Genomic DNA, 18,816 nt, shown 5'->3' on the forward strand with positions numbered 1-18,816 from the left:
ATACTTGCTGTGCAAGGAGAAAGAACGCATTCAATTTATTGTTTTTCCTAAGCTTGATTCAAATGCTAACTACAGTTTGGAGAGAGATTACATTCTTTATACTTGTGTATTTTAATCTTCATTCAAATTTCAAAGTGTCGGAGACATGCGAGGTGCTCAAGCTTTATACTTTCTCCAAAGAGCAACAACGAGCTTAGCTCAGCATTTGTGTCATCCTGCACCGCTTGTTGTGATGCCTCGTTTGGAGTTTAGTTCGTTTCTTCAAGAAAACCCTAGCGGCATCGTCTATACCCATAACCGTAAAATTGATGAATTGATTAAATCCGGGAACTTGATCACTGCACAGGAAGTGTTCGATGGAATGTCTGTACGAGATGTTGTTACTTATAATCTTCTTATTTCTGGCTATAGTCGGAATGGGTGTTCTTTAAGAGCTTTTGAACTCTATGCAAAGATGGTTACTTGTGGTCTTAGAGAGAGTGCTTCCACGTTTCCTTCGGTTCTGAGTGTATGTAGTGATGGATTGTTCTGTAGAGAAGGGATTCAAGTTCATTGTAGGGTGGTTTCACTCGGGTTTGAATGTAATTTGTTTGTTAGATCTGCACTTGTGGGTCTTTATGCCTGTTTGCAGCTTGTAGATGTTACTTTGAAGTTGTTTGATGAAATGCCTGAGAGAAATTTACCAGTTTGTAATTTGCTGTTGAGATGTTTTTGCGAGGCTGGAGATTCCAAGCGGTTGTTTGGTGTGTTTCATAGGATGGAACTTGAAGGTGTTACTGAAAATGGGTTAACTTATTGTTATATGATCCGTGGTTGCTCTAATGATCAGTTGTATTATGAAGGGAAGCAATTGCATTCCCAAGTGATTAAATCTGGATGGGACATGTCTAATATATTTGTAGCTAATGCGCTTGTGGACTTCTACTCTGCTTGTGGTGATTTATTTGATTCTATGAGAGCATTCAATGCTGTCCCAGAAAAGGATGTGATATCGTGGAACTCGATTGTTTCTGTATGTGCAGATTATGGGTCTGTGCTTGATTCTGTTGATTTGTTTAGCAAGATGCAGTTTTGGGGGAAGAGACCTTCGATACGGTCATTCATGTCTTTTCTAAATTTCTGCAGTAGAAACAGCGATATTCAGTCCGGTAAGCAGATCCATTGCTATGTCCTCAAAATGGGTTTTGACGTTTCAAGTCTTCATGTGCAGTCTGCCCTAATTGACATGTATGGAAAGTGCAATGACATTGACAGTTCTCTGTTGGTTTACCAGAGTTTGCCTGGCTTGAGCCTTGAGTGTTGTAACTCGTTGATGACTTCTCTGATGCACTGTGGCATTACTAAAGATATCATCGAGATGTTTGGTTCGATGATCAGTGAAGGAACTGGAATTGACGAAGTCACTCTTTCTACTGTTCTCAAGGCTTTCTCACTCTCTGTTCCAGCAAATTTACATAGCTGCGCGCTTATACATTGCTGGTCTATGAAATCTGGTTATGCTTCTGATGTTGCAGTCTCGTGCTCTCTAATTGATGCGTATTCAAAGAGCGGTCAGAATGAAGTATCTCGGAAGGTGTTTATTGAGCTTGAGTCACCTAACATCTTCTGCTGGACTTCGATCATCAATGGGTATGCTAGAAATGGTATGGGAAGAGAGTGTCTTGAGATGCTGAGAGAAATGGATCAAAAGAATCTCATGCCAGACGAAGTTACAATCTTGTCTGTACTATCAGGTTGCAGTCATTCTGGGCTTGTCGAAGAAGGGGAGCTGATTTTCGACTCAATGGAATCAAGGTACGGAATTTCTCCAGGAAGGAAACTCTATGCGTGCATGGTGGATTTGCTTGGGCGTGCTGGTTTGGTGGAAAAAGCCGAAAGGCTGCTTCTTCAGGCACATGGAGATGCAGACTGCATCGCATGGAGCTCATTACTGCAGAGCTGCAGGATTCATAAAAACAAATCAATAGGAAGAAGAGCAGCGGAAGTCTTGATGGATCTTGAACCCGAGGATTTCACTGTTTACATTCAAGTTTCAAAATTTTACTTTGAGATCGGTGACTTTGAATTCTCCAGACAAATCAGAGAGATCGCTGCTTCACGAGAGCTCATGAGGGAGATCGGTTACAGTTCAGTAATTGTAAAAAACTGAATACCTAAAATTGCAAGAGGGTGTTTTTTGCTTGAGCTTCATGAAAAAGAAGAACGAACTAGTTGCAAAAGGTTCACACTTTTTTTCTACATATCTGGAAATGGGTTCTTTTGCTTGAAGCCTTAACACATGATTGACACTCTACAGAGACAACACAGGAGGCTAAGATTCTTTAATTGCCAGGTTGGTGCAACCAACTCATTGACCTCTTCTATTTTTGTCTTTTGATATAGTATAGTTTGTCTGTTCTTCGTTCTTCATTACCAAATCATGTATAAAATTCTAAAAATAGCATCTTGAGGTAAAAAAGTTACGAGAACTTCAGGGCCTTCTTTCTCGTTTTGTTTTTATTTCAGACATCATGGGACAATATTTTTATCACGAACAAGTTGACCACAAAGGTTTTGTGTGGAGGTTTTGGAGTAAAGCAAAGAAGTGAAAAAGCACATGACTTGTGCTTTAAGCATAGATATATAGAAAAACAAGGCCTTATCTTCATGTACTTTTAAGCCAAGCCAATAAACCCCACAAACCCAATTAATTACTCTGCATATAAATTCAACCCAAAACCAATCATCTCTAGCAAAGAAATCTCATTAGTGGGCACTGGATTTAAAAATCAAACAGGAATCTTCTCTTGGGATTTTGATTGAAGCATATGATGGATAAGCTTTTTATTCTTTCCCTTCTAGGTCTGTTATTGGCCTCTGCTTATGGAGCTGCAGGGAAAATGGTGTACACCGATCTCGACATCCTTGAGGAGCTGGAGAACTTTGATGTAATGCTAGATGATGATGATGATACAAAACTCTTTGATTTGCCGTCATTTACAAGCCGGAATTCTGGTAAGAATCTGGTGAATGTGGATACATTTGGTGCAGCTGGAGATGGAGTTTCTGATGATACTCAGGTACATTTGCGATCATTTGCTTATTCCATGGAAGTGACAGGTTTTGTAGATACCTAAAACGCCATTAGTTGAGTGGTATGTCTGGAATAAAATCTATCCCCAAACTTGAAATCATGGAGAAAATTTATAAACAAAATTTTGTGTATTGTAGACTTGACCTATTGATTTTGCGTGGTTTAATTCAATATTTTTGCGTCACTGATCTGTCAGAGCTCTTCTCAACTCAGGCATTCGTTAGCGCTTGGAGCAAGGCCTGTGATACACCAAAATCTGTTTTCCTGGTTCCAGAAGGACGGCGGTATTTAGTAAATGCAACAAAGTTCAATGGTCCATGTCAACAAAAGTTGATCATTCAGGTCAGTTTGACGTTTTGAGTCTTGAATTTTTGTTGTCTTCTGTAGGAAAACAGAAACTAGACCGTTAATATATATATACAAGTATGTCTTATACAATTCAGAAACTTGTCTTTGTCTACAGATTGACGGAACAATAGTGGCACCAGATGAGCCAAGCAATTGGGACTCAAAGTTCCAAAGAATTTGGCTCGAGTTTTCGAAACTCAAAGGGGTCGTGTTCCAAGGGAAAGGAGTTATAGATGGTTCTGGCAGCAAATGGTGGGCTGCTTCTTGCAAGAAAAACAAGTCTAACGTAAAATCTTCTATACCCAAATTTAGATTTCTATAACTCAAAAACTAAATGTTGAGGTTTCGAATATAATCTTACACATCTTACTTGCTCTCTTACAGCCTTGCAAAAGTGCACCAACGGTAAGAAACACTGCCATCATCATTTACCAGTTTCTCCTGACAAATGGCTTGTTTGGTTCACCAATCTGTTTTCGTTTTCTCCCTGCAGGCACTAACTATAGAATCTAGTTCAGGTGTGAAAGTGAGTGGGTTGACGATCCAGAACAGCCAGCAGATGAACTTCATCATTGCTAGGTCAAATTCAGTTCGTGTCTCCAAAGTTATGGTCTCTTCTCCAGGAGATAGTCCCAACACTGATGGAATCCATATCACTGGATCTACCAATGTTATCCTTCAAGACTGTAAAATCGGCACAGGGGATGATTGTGTCTCCATTGTGAATGCGAGCTCGAATATAAAGATGAAGAACATCTATTGCGGACCTGGACATGGAATCAGGTACATCAGCAAGCTTTTATATAATGTCTGTTACAAATCAAACATATTGATTTGGAATTTCTTGCAGCATTGGAAGTCTTGGGAAGGATAACACAACAGGCATTGTAACACAAGTAGTGTTGGACACTGCCTTATTGAGAGGGACGACTAATGGACTCAGAATCAAAACATATCAGGTAAACAAAAAAAGGCTTCAATCTAATAACCTTTCATTTGGCGAGATCCACAGCAATTTTAGTTCATTGTTTCTCTTTCGAAAAACAGGGAGGTTCTGGTTACGTTCAGGGTATTCGATTCTCAAACGTAGAGATGCAAGATGTCGCAAATCCGATACTCATTGATCAGTTCTACTGTGATTCTCCAACTACATGTCAAAATCAGGTTACCTTACAATATCAATACAACCTCATGACTGTGATTATTCTATCAAAAGATTCAAAACAACACTCAAAGATGAAAACTGTTTTTTTTTCTTTCTTTCTTTTTGTTTGGTATAAATGCAGACCTCAGCGGTTAAAATCAGCCAGATAATGTACAAGAACGTAACCGGGACAACCAAAAGTGCAAAAGCCATCAAATTTGCGTGCAGCGACACAGTCCCTTGCAGCCACATTGTCCTCAACAATGTGAATCTTGAAGGCAAAGACGGTCAAGTTGAAGCCTACTGTAACTCAGCGGAAGGTTTTGGGTATGGAGTGATCCATCCGTCTGCGGATTGTCTCTACTCGCACGACGACAAGGGCATGTACCAAAGTTACAAGTCAGAGACTGGCCACGACGAGCTCTGATGCTCTAAAGTGTTGTAGTGAGGGATGGATGATATTGTAAAATAGTTTTCTGAAGCATATGATATAGTAAACAAGAATTTTATTTTTTCACTTTTATAATCAACCATAAGGTTGTTCACTTAACAGCATTTCTCCACCTTTTGTATCACATCTTTCTTATATAAAAATTTCATATACAGCAATTTTTTTTTGTGAATGAATTTTAAATTTTGTATTTGTGCTAGTAGTACTCCCACATATGAAAATAGAAAAAAAGGAAAACAAAAAAATTTGACTTTAGGAATTAGGATTAGAGAGGCACATGGAGACTCCAAAGGTCGCAATTGCTTTGATTGAGTTGTTTGATTGATAGATTGAATGGTTTGATATGTTTGGCACGTGCCACACTCATCTCTTTATATATTTTCACAATTTTGTATGTGTAGCTGTAAACATCAATGACCAATACCAAACCCATTTTTATTTTACTCTTTCAATGAAACAACTCAACAACTAAATCACCTAAACGATCTAGTCTTGGCTTTGCAATTTGCTTGTAATGTGTATATAATCAAACGACCAATCTATAAGATAATGTATATGAAAATATATATATTTCTTTTTTCAACAATTTGTTTTGTTTCTTTAACCAAAAAAAAAAAAAACAATTTGCTTTGTTTCATTTTCATATGGTATAGAAGTCGTATAGGGTAATATTGGTTTGTCCATATACAGAAGAATGCATATAAAGAAATGATTTCCTTAAAACGAAAGAAATAACCAAAAACTAATTATGGTACAATGGCCATCTCCCCGGGGAATCTTAAGACGTGCGAGAATAATGATTTTGTTTACCATTTAAACCAAATAATGTTCCATCTTATTGCAAAATTATTGTAGCAAAAAAAAAAAAAAAGAGAGTGAGTGCAAAGTTGTGAAGAAGCACTAAGTTTATTTTGTGTGGCAAAACTCAAGTTGGGGCAGAGAGAAAGCTTCTGAGGTAACATCACAAAACTCTCCATTTTTACAAAATCTGATTTAGTTGTACTCATATTTGTATTTGCTTTCAAGTTCTCTGATAAGTCTCTAAAGGTTTATGACTTTAGTATTACTCTTTTTGATATATATTACTTGTGACATATCTTCTTGTGAGTTGTGACAGTATATTTTTTGTGACAGTATATTTTTTGTGACATATGTTCTTCGAGTAATAAAAGTATAAAGAAGCTTTGACTGCAAATATTTTCAATCTGACAAAAAAAAGACAAAAAAAAAGATTTTTTTTTTAACAGTCTTGAGAAAATAAAAAGTCATTAGCAAAGGAGGAGGAATGTTCAATACTTAGAAAAAAAAATAGGACCAAAAAAGTCAAACACCCCTTTTACAAAGAATAGAAAAAAATATAACGAGTACAACTGTAACATTTACTTCGACTTTATCTACCAGAGAGGAGATTGAACAAGTGGGGATGTTAATAGACTAAAGATGCATCCCTCAACTCAAAATCATATAGCTCATTGTTATAAAACTTATAATAATACAAAGACTAATCATTTTCCTTTTCTCTCAAAAGTTGTTTAGATTTACAATAATAGGAGATGAAGAGAATGTGTATGCGATGCTTGTTACTATTATTTAAATGAGGAATAAAAACAAGATCTGGTCCTGACATTGTTCTGAATCTTCAAACTCAGGACACAAACCCAAGATCTCTCTGCTCGCTAGGAGGGAAAGACAAAAAAATAAAAAACATCTTTCCTAGCTTAGCTCCATGTTTAAGTTTTGAGCTTCTGGAGAGTTTCTTCAAGTCCTGTTGAAGAAAAACATGTCACCATTTATGAAATTCTTTCTCTTTCTCTATGATTCTCTTTCACCTTCCTCTTGGTTTCTGGTAAATTCATCATCTCTTCTCTCTCTCTTTCACTTACTTTTTGATTCTTGATTTCACATTATATGTAATCTTGTTTTGTGGGTTTGAAGGTTCAAAGACACGACTTAGCAGGATCATTAGATACAGATGGGGTTGTTACAAGTGGCATAATTGGAGATGTTATATACATTTGGAAGCAGACAAGAATCTTTGTGTTCATACCAATCTTGAAATGCTTAGTGACGATATGTTTGGTGATGTCCTTTTTGTTGTTCATAGAAAGAGTTTATATGAGCATAGTTGTAGTGTTTGTGAAACTACTGAGAAGAACACCTGAGAAAGTACACAAATGGGAAGCTATCAAGGATGATGATCTTGAGCTGGCCAATACAAACTACCCAATGGTTCTGATTCAGATCCCAATGTACAATGAGAAAGAGGTAACTACTATTAATTTATATTGTAGCCAACTAAATTATACTCTTTCTTCTAATCATATTCTTGTTTTGTCACAGGTTTGTCAGTTATCTATAGGAGCAGCCTGTAGGCTATCTTGGCCGTTGGATCGAATGATAGTTCAAGTTCTTGATGATTCCACAGATCCAGCTAGTAAGGTCCTTTGTTCAATTTTTTTGTTTTTCTTTTTTTCAAAATATGATTGATTCCTCTGACTTAATGCAGAGTGTTGACATATGAAATGGTTTTGGAAAAGACAGGAACTGGTGAATGCGGAGTGCGATAAATGGGCGAGGAAAGGTATAAACATAATGTCAGAGATTAGAGACAACAGAATAGGATACAAAGCTGGAGCATTGAAGGCAGGAATGATGCACAACTATGTGAAACAATGCGAGTTTGTCGCCATTTTCGATGCTGATTTCCAGCCTGATCCTGACTTTCTAGAACGAACCATTCCTTTTCTTATTCACAACCACGAGATCTCACTTGTCCAATGCCGTTGGAAGTTTGGTAAGACTCATCAATCTTTTTGGAAAAGTAATGGTTATTATGTTAAGTCAGTATTGTGACTCTAATGTAGGGGATGTGTTACATGTAGTGAATGCAAACGAGTGCTTAATGACAAGAATGCAGGAGATGTCACTAAACTACCATTTTGTGGCTGAGCAAGAATCTGGTTCTTCAATCCATGCTTTCTTTGGATTCAATGGAACCGCGGGTGTTTGGAGAATCGCAGCTTTAAACGAAGCTGGAGGATGGAAAGATCGAACAACAGTCGAAGACATGGATTTGGCTGTAAGAGCTTGTCTTCATGGTTGGAAATTTGTATATGTCCATGATGTCGAGGTACTACTTACTATAAACCGTTTTAAACTCAATCACTATATAACTAAGAACTTTAAAGGTTACATTCAAGACACTCCTTTCTAAAAAAATCAGGTGAAAAATGAATTGCCAAGTACATTCAAAGCATACAGGTTTCAGCAACATAGATGGTCTTGTGGACCAGCTAACCTGTGGAGGAAGATGACAATGGAAATCTTACAGAACAAGAAAGTGTCAGCGTGGAAGAAGTTATATCTCATATACAACTTCTTCTTCATAAGAAAGATTGTTGTACACATCTTCACATTTGTCTTCTACTGTCTGATCCTACCAACAACTGTGCTATTCCCTGAGCTCCAAGTTCCTAAATGGGCAACTGTTTATTTCCCTACTACAATCACTATCCTCAACGCAATCGCCACACCTCGGTAATTAACATTGTCTCTCTACTTTCATAAAAACTCTGTTCTCTCATTTCTTAGTATGACAAAAAGTTTGACAATATTGTCAAGTGTAGATCATTCCATCTTCTTGTCTTCTGGATCTTATTCGAGAACGTAATGTCAATGCATCGAACAAAGGCGACTTTCATCGGATTACTCGAGGCAGGACGGGTTAACGAATGGGTAGTTACTGAAAAACTAGGTGACACTCTCAAGTCTAAGTTAATAGCCAAAGCCACAACTAAGCTTTATACAAGATTTGGACAAAGGTACATACTTACTACACACACTTACAATTACTTGATCCTTAAAGCATTCTAAAACGTCGTCGTAACTAAATCTAATTTAACGATTTTTTTTGGCAGACTCAACTGGAGAGAACTCGTTGTTGGGCTATACATATTCTTATGCGGATGCTACGATTTCGCATATGGAGGATCATACTTCTATGTTTATCTGTTTCTACAGTCTTGTGCATTCTTTGTTGCTGGTGTTGGTTATATTGGCACATTTGTTCCAACCGTTTAGAAAAACTAGACTTTTGTATTTTGAGATAGCAAATGTGTTTTATTTTGGCTATTTGATTAGACCACATTATTAGGTGACTGGATCTTGGTTAAACCAAGTTAAACCCTTGTATCTGTTCAATGTAACTTATTATTATGAACTTCTCATTAATCATACGTAACATTTTTTTTTTAAATTATGATTTGTGTTTTTGTTTGCGAATTGTATCATATATACAAATATACAACTCAAACGCCAAATGATTTGAAGATGTTTTAAATGACGTGGCGGTTTTTGATTTGTTAGCTGCCACCTACGACCAATGACCCGTCACGCATGTAAACCGCGTAAGCATTCTGATAAGGGTAATTTCGGTATGTGACATTTTTTTTTTTATGGTATCTGCTTTTGTTGTTTCTGCTGCTTTTGTGATTTGTTGTTCTGATTGTGTAAGGAGGGGTCTTTTGTATGTAGAACTTATATAAGATACTCTATAGAGTAAATTTTGATTCTAAGATATCACCATTAATGGTGGTCTTAGGAAAAATACATTTCTATATAGTTTTGCTAAAATTAACTATAATCGAAGATTTAATCTACTACTTGATAAGAGCTGGCTTTAGGATTTGTATGAATCAAGTTACAGATTTACATTCGATGCTTTGTTTATGATAATTTTGCTAGGATTTGTATAGTTTGATTCTTCTTGATGTTTTATCAATTGATCAAACACCTCGGATCACGGCTCCATTAATTTGAAGATCTTGGATGATGGTTTTCATTACCTTGATGGTGATACGACGAACTAACCAAGAAAGCGGTGGCAGATTAAAAAGAAAAGTAGGCTTAAACACCTGCTCTACTTTCACTTTCGTCGCGATCCTTCCTTGTCCGCAACTACATTTCTCGTATTCTTCTCTACACTTCGGCTTCATGTGTTTGCAAAAGCGTTCTGAATCTACAAATAAAGGCTCCAACTTATACTGACCCTCAAGCATATTTATGAACATCTCATTCTCTATCGAATAGTCTACCTGCCAACCATATATAGCAACACAAACCTATATAAAACTTTCCAAGACTGACAAAAACAAAAGAGGATGGATTCAGCAGCGTGAGGGATGTTTTTGTACAGTGAGGAGTTTTCGTTGTTCGAGGAAACTTGCGGTTATAGGGATAGCTCCAGACCAATAAAGAAAGTTCCATCCAATAGCTTTCTTCGTTTGCACCATCTTTCCTTTTCCAGTATCGGGCGACACAACTTTTCTTGATATGTTTTCCTACATAAAGATTGAAAACATTCACACACTGAAATATTGTTATTGTACTCTTTTAGTTGTTGAATCGTAAAATGATAAGTTATAAGAAGAAACCAGAAGGTAATGTCCTTTTATTATTCTGGAGTATTGTTGGTTGTCTGGATTAGTTAAAACGTCGTAGGCTGCTTGAGGAGGTAATCCTAATGTAAACTCCATATCTATAGTTGTCATACCCTTAACTAGATCATTTCTTCTTTCCACCTCCAATTATAAAAAGAAAATGTTATAGATTTTGAGATCTTTATCCTTAAAAAGGCCATAAAAATTTTGAAGTAATTGAGAATTTTGTTAGCGGATTTGATCTTTGTACCTTCACCTTAGGAGGAGGATCGTACCATTGTTTCTTCTTCTCGGATTCTCTCCAAAGTGTTAACTGCTCCTTCATCTCATCTCTCTCCTCGCAAGTATTTATATCTGACGACCCTGACTCTGATTTCACATTCTCAGACCTCTTGGAGTCAGCCTACAACAACAAACATAAATCATACTTAATCTATCTATCCCATAATACAATGATAGTTTCTTTGATTTGAGTTCTCGGGTTCTCTAATATATGGAAAATGAAATTAACCTTAAGAGGCTCTTGCTGAGTGTTCTGATCGATCCAGCCACCAAACTCAGGAAATATACCCATTTCTTCTCTTCAAAATTAAGTCCACAAAGAGTAAAATGATGATCCAAAGACGGTGTCCGAGAGATAGATGATAGAGAGACAGAGACAGAGTTGACTTACAGAGGAAAGAAGTCAAAATATAAGGTTTCAGGGACAAAGATGGATTTCAGATGTAGACGAAATATAACATGAAACTGAAAGAAGAGCAAAGGTGGAGTGTACGATACGTTACCACGAAAAAGAGAAATTAACTAGGCAGCTCAATTCTCGTGACTTGTATCTTGTGGTACAAGCTAGAGAGCTGCATGTGGAATGTTTCTGCTAGGCCTTAGTTATGAGAAATCCGATCATCGTGGACTTAAACCAGGATTATTACTTGTTCGATAGCTTTTTAGTGTTTTTCATTTGCATTGTTTTAGAATAAGTTATAGTTTTAAACAACACTATAGATTTTTTGGCGAAAGTACTATAGTTTTGGAATTTTATTTCCCAAATTCTCATTCAACTGATGCTACATTATAACACAATTTTTTTGTTCAAAATTATTTGTAAATAATAACATGATACTCAAACTTTTGTATTCAGTAAAGCATACTAGTATTGTGATGAACAAAGTGACTTTAAATATTAGTATTCTTCTATTCGGATGATATAATAAAGTGATTCAAGAACACTATTAAATGTTTATACCAAAACGGTAGCAACTAAAATTTGAGGGCATTTTCAAACACCACGAATCTTGGCGCCCATATCTTGAAGATCTTCTACGAGAGTCTTGGTGATCTTGACAGTGATCTTACGGATGTACCAAGAAAGTGGTGGCAGATTCAAAAGAGAAGAGGGTTGAAAGGTCTGGTTCATTGTCACCTTGGACGCAATCTTTCCTTGTCCACCGCTACATTTCTTGTATTCTTCTCGACTCCTTGGCTTCACGTTCTTGCACAAGCGTTCTGAAACCACGTATATTGGTTCCACTTTCCAACTACCCTCAAAAGTTTTCATGAACATCATTTTGTTTTTCACATACACTGCCTACTTACAATGAGCAAGAGATTAGTTTTTCCAAGATAAATATAACAAAAAGATTGATTCTCATTAGAGATAGAAAGAGGTTTCTCACAGAAAGATTTTTACGGTTTTCGACGAAATCTAGAGTTATAGGGATAGTTCCAGACCACGAGCGAAACTTCCAAGCCACAGCTTTCTCCGCCTCCACTGTCTTCCTTGATCCATCATCGGACACCACTTTTCTTGACACGTTTTCCTTGGTAAGAAAATAAATATCACAATTCTCAAAGATTGTTATATAACCAGCTAATACTCTTTTTGAATCATACATTAATGATAAGAAAAATCAAAGAAAAACCAAAAGTTCGTGACGCCGATTGATTATTCTAGAGTATGGTTGGTTGTCTGGATTAGTTAAAACGTCGTAAGCTGCTTGAGGAGGCAATCCTAATACAAACACTATGTCCACATGGCAAATGCCATCTTCTGTTTCCACCTTCAAACATAGAAAATTTTTAGGATCTTTCTTTCTTAAGACTACTATATATATCCTAACTCTCAAATCTCAATCTAATGGCAAAAGATTACAGTATTGAGATTTTTGTTAGCTTCTTTGATCTTACCTTTACCTTAGGAGGGAAATCTTCCCATTGCTCTTTCTTCTCTGCATGTCTCCAAAGTTTTAATTGCTCCTTCATTTCATCTCTTTCCTCTTGAGTATTTATCTCTGGCCTTGACTTAGATTTAACATTTTCAGATCTCTTACACTCATCCTACAACAACCAACATAATCATTATCTATTCAACAAAAGTTTATGTGATTTGAGTTATCATGGAAATGAAACTGACCTTAGAAGGCTGTTGAGTGTTCTGATTGATCCAGCCACCAAATCCAGGAGATCTACCCATCACCTCTCTAAAAACTTTAGTCCACAAAGAGGAAATGACGACTAATATAGAGTTTCCCAATAGAGCAACAAAGAGATGGTTGACGTAATGAGGAAAAGAAGTCAACGGAAAAATGTAAGGTTTTAGAGAGATTGAAAGAAGAGGAGAAAGGTGGAGTTGTAGGATACGTTTACTTACTGAGAAAAAGAGAAACTAGGAAGCTCAATTCTTGTGACTTCTTTCTTGACGTACAAGCAAGAACTACATGAGGAATTGTTAATATATGCCTACAAGCCCATTAGGGTTAGTGATTACTATTCAAGATTGAGTTGTTTGTTTGAAGATGATGGAAATTACATACCTTAGCATTAGGTATGAAAGTAACATTCAACTATTTAAAGAGGCATGAAATAACACAAAAATGTGCTTTTTACGCTAATCCTACACTTGTTTAAACTTGAACAATATAAATCTCTTTATGCGAGCAAATGTGTCTATTACTCTATTACTTGTGATTAACAAATTTATATAACTATAAACCAACAGTATTCTTTTTTTTTTTTGATATAATCTAATAAAAATGCATAGAAAAAATTAAAGCAATCTATATGTTTGGTAAACTCTTAAAAGCTGACTTATGCAAAAATATGTGAGTAAATGGGAATATAAAAGAGCCAATGATTGGTAAAGCCCACTCCATAATCTTCTTTTTTTGAATTTTAGTTGGAAAGATTAAATTAAATTGTACAAAATCACACTTTATCTCCTCACAAAGAAAACAGATTTGTTCCAAAGTGCACCTCTCTCTCCATGCACTTACACATCACAAAGAATCTCTTTTGCGTTCTATCTTTATAAAAAGAAAAGAAAGAAAAAACAACAACGAATGTTCGATTTCAATACAAAATGTTGGTTTCAGACGCATAAGTCTTATTCTTTGCGTTACCTGTCACTTTTGTATGATACATATTAAATATTAAAGTTCGTTTCTAACCACAAATGCTACTAATACATTGCCCCTAATCTCACATGGAATGAAGCATATTCACCTTTCTTGTTTCACAAGTACCTTCTCAGTAACCCTCCTTGGTCTTTACTCAAGGAACTCCAAAAACAAGACTTCCCCAACATCTAACAACTCCAACATATATCTTCTTATAACAGTTCTTGATTTATCTTTAAGAACCAAACAAAGAAAACCAAAACCTAGAAGAAGAAAAATGGGAGATCAAGGAGTACAACAAATGCAACAGCCTATTGTTGTGTATCCTAACGCATATAATAATCAGTATCCAAACCCATCTTCTTCTTCAAAACATTCTTCTTCCTCCGGTTCAAGCGGAAACTTTGGGACGGTCTTCATAGTCCTAGCTGTGATCTTTGTCTTGTCGGCTCTGGCTTGTGTCTTTGGGAGGGTATGTAACCGTGAAAGCCGTGCGGCTAAGCAGCACCATAGCAAGCATCAAAAGAATGAGAAGACTTCGTCCAAGAAGAGCCGTGAGATTCGCCCTGTGGAGCGTGAGCCGAGGGAGAGAGGCGATATGGAGTTTGGGTTAGATATGAAACGGCCTGAGCCAATTGAGAAACCTTCTGGTAGAGACGAAGATGATATAGAATTCGGATTTGATAACAAGAGAGGAGAAAGAGGCGGAGGCGGAGGCGGAGGAGGCCCACCTCCACCGAGTATCAAACATGCAGTGAGGTTCAAGCTACCGGAAAATGGAGACCATCAATCTAAAGGCGAGATCAGACGTGGAGGTCCTGAGTTTGAGTTCCGACCAGGACACTAATGATCTTAGTTTGTCTGAGAACAAACTACTTTTATGTTAATGCCTTAATTGCTTCCTAACTTTGATTTGTTTTGTGCTTTTGCTTTTCTGGTTTGATTTGTTCTCCTTCTTATCTGTATGGAACTTAGAGCTGAAGCTATCAAACTTCTTATAATCCCGTGGTGTGATTAGTATATTGTAAGGAGATACTCTCGACATATATAAGGTACTGAATAAATCCAATATATGTAGCATTTTCTAAGTAAATTTTGTAAGTATCATGGTAAACAGATTTATGGAAGAACGTTTTTATACAGAATACAGAGTTCTTCACTATCCTCTTTAACTCGAACAAAAATTAGGAACACAGAACGGAGAAAAAGCAAAACAAGACATTTAACTCTTTCACAACTTATCTGGTTTCTATGTATTTACCTTTTCTGAGGAATTTAGCCATTAGAGAACAAAATCTAAAGGCACCTACCAAGAAAAGCATCTCACAATATACGAAAAGAATGGCTTTACAGAGCTCAAGGAGGAGGGAGATGTATGTGTTACTTTCACCTATTGTTTGATCAGAACCGTCGGTTATTGAAAGGTCGAGTCTCAGATTCGTTCCCTGAGAAATCAGAAGAGCTTTTGGCAGAGTAGTTTCCACTGTACAATCCTGACTCTGTGTCTTTGTCAAAACCAAATGCCATTTTTCTGAATTTCAGGATATCTTCATTGTATTGCCCTGAGTCATAAGCTGTGCTTTGCCCAACTTTTATTCCGTTGCTAATATCTCCTGAGTCTTCGTCACAGTCCAATGCTCTCACAACCTTATTTTAAAGAGTAGATATGTTTCCAGATGTGATGAGGTTAGAATCAAGAACTGTATAGAGCAATTACTTGTTGCTGTATATGGGAGCTTTGGACTTTTGGTTAGTCAGAATTACCTGAACCATGCGTGGACGTTTTGGACCAGAATGTCTAACACATGCAGCAGCTGTCTCGATCATTCTGAAGACTTCATGCTCCACATAATGTTTTTCGAGCCGTGTATCAATCAGTTCGCTAAAATCTCCGGTCTCAATGGCTTTGAGAAGCAGTGGGCGTGCCTGTGAGTTCATGAATAAGTACTGCATGAGTAAACTAGAGCCAATGCTTTACTGTAGTTGAAGAATATATGTTGAAGATTGGTTCTTTACCCATTCCACCAAACTCTCTTCTCCTAGAGGCTGACTTTGGTCAACTGGTTTCCGTCCAGTTACAAGCTCTAAGAGAACAACCCCAAACGAGAAAACATCGGATCTATCAGTCAATTTTCCACTAGAAGCATATTCCGGCGCTAGGTACCTGAACACGAAAATGTTAGCTTCGATCCAATGGGATACTACTAGGCACTATCAAAAGCATTTTCTCATTGCACAGAGAAGAAACCTTGTCTTCAAGCAGGAATCAATAAAGGTCCAGTTGGAGAAGAGTTTGTGATGTATACTTACCCAAAGGTCCCCATAACGCGAGTTGATACATGAGTTTGTGTTGTATCATTGAGTCTAGCAAGTCCAAAATCAGCAACCTAAACACCAGAAAACAAAAATTCATAAGACCAAGAACAAGTCTCAACAGCTACAACTTTATAGAGTCATATTTAGATAATTAAGGGGGATTTCTTTAATACCTGAGCTTCATATTCATCATCCAGCAGAATGTTTGCTGATTTAATGTCCCTGTGAATGATTTTTGGATGACCTGTAAGACAAAACAAGAATGTGACTCTGGCTAATATTATGAACTATGAAAAGCTTCACCAAAACACACAACCAAAACCAATTTGAAGGCTGTGATCCTGTTTGCTCTGAACCATTAACAGTTTCTTAACAAATGGATGAGGAAATTACTTACAGTCTTCGTGCAGATATGCCAACCCTTTGGCTGATCCTATAGCGATCCGGACTCTCTTAGACCACTCTAAAACCGGCATTCCCTTTCCTAAAGAGTAAAGTGAGTTAGTCTAACACATACAGTTTTTATCTATCGCGGAAATGGTAAAAGCCACTCACCATGCAAATGATGCTCTAACGTTTGATTAGAGACATACTCATAAATAAGCAATCTATGCTGGTCTGAAATGCAGTAACCAACCAGAGAGACCAAATGGCGATGGTGAACGCGGCTGATGATCTCAACCTCTGCCTTAAACTCACGGTCACCTTGTCCGCTTCCAGCTTTAAGCTGCTTAACTGCTACAACTTTACCATCCTGCAATGTACCTTTATAAACGCATCCAAATCCTCCTTCTCCAAGAATATTCTGACGAGAAAAGCCTTGAGTTATTGATGCAAGCTCATCGTAACTGAAATGAGTCTGGCCACTTCCGAGGATTGCAGAGTCATGTGTGCCACTAGATTGCATTTGATGAGGAGGATAACCACCAGGTGGGCCGAAGCTATTTCCCATAGTAGAATGTTGTTGCTGTGAGTTGTACATTGAACCACCAGGACCAGAAGAGTATCCTTTACCAGGGTCTTGACCATATACGAATCCATCTAACATCAAAGGAAATATAACAATGCTGTTCATTTCTAAATCCTGATTAAAACCCAAGCAACAGAGATGAATCAGAGAGATAAAGCAAAGATTTTGAACCTGATTTAACAGAGAAATTGGGGTGTGGCAAGTACTGTGAGTGATTATAGCTATCAGCCTTTCTCTTCTTCTTTCTTCTCACTAAGAACACAACGGCTATTAGCGCCATGATTGCGACACCGGCGACAGCCATACCGACCATAGTCTTCCCTTGATAGCCGCCGTCTCCATTGCCTTGGTTTGAGGAAGGTGTTCCTTTGCTGGGAGAATTGAGAGATGGAGAGGACACAGGTCCACCGGAAGCAGTTTTGGGTGGCGCTGTGAGGAATGGGCTAGGCGGCGCGTTGGGATTAGCCGGAGGAGAATTGGCTGGTACTGATGGTTGAATTGGCGGAGGGTTGGTAGGGTCAAATGGTGGAGCTGGGGGTGTATTGGTAGGATCTGATGATGGTGGAGCCGGAGGAGTTTGCAAAGGTGGTGATTCCGGGTTTGTAGGATCTACATTGGGCGAAGATGATGGAGAAGGTGGCGGTTGAATGTCTGGAGACGAAGGAGGAGGGTTGTTATCTGATTCAGCTGGTGGAGCCGGTGGTGTTTCTGAATCTGCCGGAGGAGAAGGAGATTTGTTTGAAGCAGGTGGCGGCGGCGAAGGGGTTGAATCAGCCGGTGGAGAAGAATCAGACGGTGGAGGCGGAGAAGCTGTTATCGGAGGAAAAATTGAAGGCAAAGGAGGAAACACTGAATCGGGAGGAGGAGGCGATGGTTCTGACGGCGGCGGTGGTGATGAATCAGCCGGTGGGCTAGGAGGGGTCGAATCAACAGGTGGAGGAGCAGCGTTTCCGGTTGAAGTTTCCGGTGGAGGAGCGGAATCAGCTGGCGGTGCTGGTGGCGATAAAATCGGCGAATCGCCAAAGTCTGACATTTTTTTCTTTCTTTCTAAATTTGTAATCAAATAGTCGAAATTGATCAATTAAACAACAAAAAGTTTCGATTTTTGAATGAGATTCACGACGAACCCAATAATCTCAATTCACGACGAACCCAATAATCTCAAGTCTTCAAAATCCCTACTTTGATTTAAAAAAAGAATCCCCAGAAACAATTGAATCAAAACTAGGGTTTATAAAAATTTGCAGGAACTTAATTGAAAATAAAGTGGAGAGAGAGGAGCTAATACGTTAATGGAGGGAGAAAACTCTGTTTTTTTTTGTTTACTTTTCTTTTTTCTTTGTTCTCTCTCTCTCTCCCTCTCCCTCACTTGCTTTTCCCGGAAAAACAAAAAAAATAGAGAAGGATTAACAAATCGCCATGATCGTATTTTAGTGATGATGATGATAAGTCGAGGGCACGTCGTCGTCGTCTCTGTGTTTCTTTTTTTTTTTGTCACATCGTATTGTTTCTTTTGGGATGTCACACCTTGATTCTCGGGTTACCGCGTAAATTAAAACCAAAAAAATTTGAAGTTTAATCGGACCTTTTCGAACCCGACTCGATATCTTCGTTGAATCCGAAGTGAATCTTTAATGGGCCTTTAATTACAGACCCAATAGTAAAGCCCAATGCATACGATAAT

General features: G+C 37.7%; 8 protein-coding genes across 12 annotated transcripts; 5 read left to right on the forward strand and 3 right to left on the reverse strand.

Moving 5' to 3' along the window:
* Window positions 1-30: 30 nt before the first annotated feature.
* Window positions 31-1,378, forward strand: LOC111828714 (pentatricopeptide repeat-containing protein At5g27110). Its single transcript, XM_023777286.1, is given in 2 exon segments — window positions 31-1,258; window positions 1,260-1,378. Coding segments are annotated over 2 exon segments (1,143 nt in total). The 5' UTR covers window positions 31-145; the 3' UTR covers window positions 1,290-1,378.
* On the forward strand, window positions 1,313-2,149 carry LOC111828620 (pentatricopeptide repeat-containing protein At1g74600, chloroplastic-like). The gene has a single exon (XM_023777001.1). The coding sequence runs from the start codon at window positions 1,313-1,315 to the stop codon at window positions 2,147-2,149; it is 837 nt and encodes a 278-aa protein (XP_023632769.1).
* Window positions 2,150-2,156: 7 nt separating this feature from the next.
* Window positions 2,157-5,168, forward strand: LOC17897792 (probable polygalacturonase At1g80170). 2 transcript variants are annotated; one of them, XM_023777285.1, is made up of 9 exons: window positions 2,157-2,332; window positions 2,842-3,059; window positions 3,287-3,415; window positions 3,537-3,707; window positions 3,806-3,826; window positions 3,915-4,204; window positions 4,272-4,380; window positions 4,469-4,585; window positions 4,708-5,168. In XM_023777285.1, exons 2-9 carry the CDS (start codon window positions 2,880-2,882, stop codon window positions 4,990-4,992), a joined length of 1,302 nt encoding a protein of 433 aa, XP_023633053.1. In that variant the 5' UTR covers window positions 2,157-2,332; window positions 2,842-2,879; the 3' UTR covers window positions 4,993-5,168. The 2 variants fall into 2 exon arrangements, with proteins under 2 accessions (XP_023633053.1, XP_023633052.1); XM_023777284.1 differs by lacking the exon at window positions 2,157-2,332 and having other exon boundaries at window positions 2,728-3,059.
* Window positions 5,169-6,515: 1,347 nt separating this feature from the next.
* On the forward strand, window positions 6,516-9,243 carry LOC17899750 (probable mannan synthase 3). 3 transcript variants are annotated; one of them, XM_006307092.2, is made up of 8 exons: window positions 6,516-6,862; window positions 6,952-7,281; window positions 7,357-7,455; window positions 7,558-7,810; window positions 7,899-8,146; window positions 8,240-8,553; window positions 8,643-8,837; window positions 8,934-9,243. In XM_006307092.2, the coding sequence occupies exons 1-8, from the start codon at window positions 6,797-6,799 to the stop codon at window positions 9,094-9,096; spliced, it is 1,668 nt and encodes a 555-aa protein (XP_006307154.1). In that variant the 5' UTR covers window positions 6,516-6,796; the 3' UTR covers window positions 9,097-9,243. The 3 variants fall into 3 exon arrangements, with proteins under 3 accessions (XP_006307154.1, XP_023644781.1, XP_023644782.1); XM_023789013.1 differs by lacking the exon at window positions 6,516-6,862 and having other exon boundaries at window positions 7,186-7,281; window positions 7,554-7,810; XM_023789014.1 differs by lacking the exon at window positions 6,516-6,862 and having other exon boundaries at window positions 7,186-7,281; window positions 7,357-7,450.
* A 309-nt stretch (window positions 9,244-9,552) lies between these two features.
* LOC17899201 lies at window positions 9,553-11,147 on the reverse strand. The gene is made up of 5 exons (XM_006303708.2): window positions 10,966-11,147; window positions 10,705-10,857; window positions 10,449-10,595; window positions 10,209-10,355; window positions 9,553-10,109 (listed from the first exon to the last, which is right to left on the reverse strand). The coding sequence occupies exons 1-5, from the start codon at window positions 11,026-11,028 to the stop codon at window positions 9,801-9,803; spliced, it is 819 nt and encodes a 272-aa protein (XP_006303770.1). The 5' UTR covers window positions 11,029-11,147; the 3' UTR covers window positions 9,553-9,800.
* A 413-nt stretch (window positions 11,148-11,560) lies between these two features.
* Window positions 11,561-13,063, reverse strand: LOC17900325. Of its 2 annotated transcripts, XM_006304521.2 has the most exons (5): window positions 12,865-13,062; window positions 12,639-12,788; window positions 12,374-12,511; window positions 12,128-12,271; window positions 11,561-12,039 (listed from the first exon to the last, which is right to left on the reverse strand). In XM_006304521.2, exons 1-5 carry the CDS (start codon window positions 12,922-12,924, stop codon window positions 11,731-11,733), a joined length of 801 nt encoding a protein of 266 aa, XP_006304583.1. In that variant the 5' UTR covers window positions 12,925-13,062; the 3' UTR covers window positions 11,561-11,730. The 2 variants fall into 2 exon arrangements, with proteins under 2 accessions (XP_006304583.1, XP_023644787.1); XM_023789019.1 differs by lacking the exon at window positions 12,374-12,511 and having other exon boundaries at window positions 12,645-12,788; window positions 12,865-13,063.
* A 949-nt stretch (window positions 13,064-14,012) lies between these two features.
* Window positions 14,013-14,986, forward strand: LOC17898436. Its single transcript, XM_023789023.1, has one exon. The coding sequence runs from the start codon at window positions 14,124-14,126 to the stop codon at window positions 14,691-14,693; it is 570 nt and encodes a 189-aa protein (XP_023644791.1). The 5' UTR covers window positions 14,013-14,123; the 3' UTR covers window positions 14,694-14,986.
* On the reverse strand, window positions 14,965-18,602 carry LOC17900379 (proline-rich receptor-like protein kinase PERK12). Its single transcript, XM_006306828.2, has 8 exons — window positions 17,304-18,602; window positions 16,718-17,203; window positions 16,560-16,646; window positions 16,336-16,406; window positions 16,157-16,233; window positions 15,863-16,010; window positions 15,611-15,772; window positions 14,965-15,493 (listed from the first exon to the last, which is right to left on the reverse strand). Exons 1-8 carry the CDS (start codon window positions 18,163-18,165, stop codon window positions 15,248-15,250), a joined length of 2,139 nt encoding a protein of 712 aa, XP_006306890.1. The 5' UTR covers window positions 18,166-18,602; the 3' UTR covers window positions 14,965-15,247.
* Between the last annotated feature and the right edge of the window lie 214 nt (window positions 18,603-18,816).

The sequence above is a fragment of the Capsella rubella genome, unplaced genomic scaffold (assembly GCF_000375325.1).
Source record: "Capsella rubella cultivar Monte Gargano unplaced genomic scaffold, Caprub1_0 scaffold_1, whole genome shotgun sequence".
NCBI classification, from domain to species: Eukaryota; Viridiplantae; Streptophyta; class Magnoliopsida; order Brassicales; family Brassicaceae; genus Capsella; species Capsella rubella.

Coding starts and splice junctions, on each gene's coding strand:
- LOC111828620 (XM_023777001.1), top strand. CDS start 1,313: ATGACTTCTCTGATGCACTGTGGCATTACTAAAGATATCATCGAGATG.
- LOC17897792 (XM_023777284.1), top strand. CDS start 2,808: ATGATGGATAAGCTTTTTATTCTTTCCCTTCTAGGTCTGTTATTGGCC. Junction 3,060..3,286: donor GAGTTTCTGATGATACTCAG/GTACATTTGCGA, acceptor TTCTCAACTCAG/GCATTCGTTAGCGCTTGGAG. Junction 3,827..3,914: donor CTTGCAAAAGTGCACCAACG/GTAAGAAACACT, acceptor TTCTCCCTGCAG/GCACTAACTATAGAATCTAG.
- LOC17899750 (XM_006307092.2), top strand. CDS start 6,797: ATGTCACCATTTATGAAATTCTTTCTCTTTCTCTATGATTCTCTTTCA. Junction 7,282..7,356: donor CAATGTACAATGAGAAAGAG/GTAACTACTATT, acceptor GTTTTGTCACAG/GTTTGTCAGTTATCTATAGG. Junction 7,456..7,557: donor CCACAGATCCAGCTAGTAAG/GTCCTTTGTTCA, acceptor TGGAAAAGACAG/GAACTGGTGAATGCGGAGTG.
- LOC17899201 (XM_006303708.2), bottom strand. CDS start 11,028: ATGGGTATATTTCCTGAGTTTGGTGGCTGGATCGATCAGAACACTCAG. Junction 10,858..10,965: donor CTCAGCAAGAGCCTCTTAAG/GTTAATTTCATT, acceptor TTGTTGTTGTAG/GCTGACTCCAAGAGGTCTGA. Junction 10,596..10,704: donor ATCCTCCTCCTAAGGTGAAG/GTACAAAGATCA, acceptor TTATAATTGGAG/GTGGAAAGAAGAAATGATCT.
- LOC17900325 (XM_006304521.2), bottom strand. CDS start 12,924: ATGGGTAGATCTCCTGGATTTGGTGGCTGGATCAATCAGAACACTCAA. Junction 12,789..12,864: donor ACACTCAACAGCCTTCTAAG/GTCAGTTTCATT, acceptor TGGTTGTTGTAG/GATGAGTGTAAGAGATCTGA. Junction 12,512..12,638: donor ATTTCCCTCCTAAGGTAAAG/GTAAGATCAAAG, acceptor CTATGTTTGAAG/GTGGAAACAGAAGATGGCAT.
- LOC17898436 (XM_023789023.1), top strand. CDS start 14,124: ATGGGAGATCAAGGAGTACAACAAATGCAACAGCCTATTGTTGTGTAT.
- LOC17900379 (XM_006306828.2), bottom strand. CDS start 18,165: ATGTCAGACTTTGGCGATTCGCCGATTTTATCGCCACCAGCACCGCCA. Junction 16,407..16,559: donor GGCATATCTGCACGAAGACT/GTAAGTAATTTC, acceptor TTTGTCTTACAG/GTCATCCAAAAATCATTCAC. Junction 15,494..15,610: donor AACGTCCACGCATGGTTCAG/GTAATTCTGACT, acceptor CTTTAAAATAAG/GTTGTGAGAGCATTGGACTG.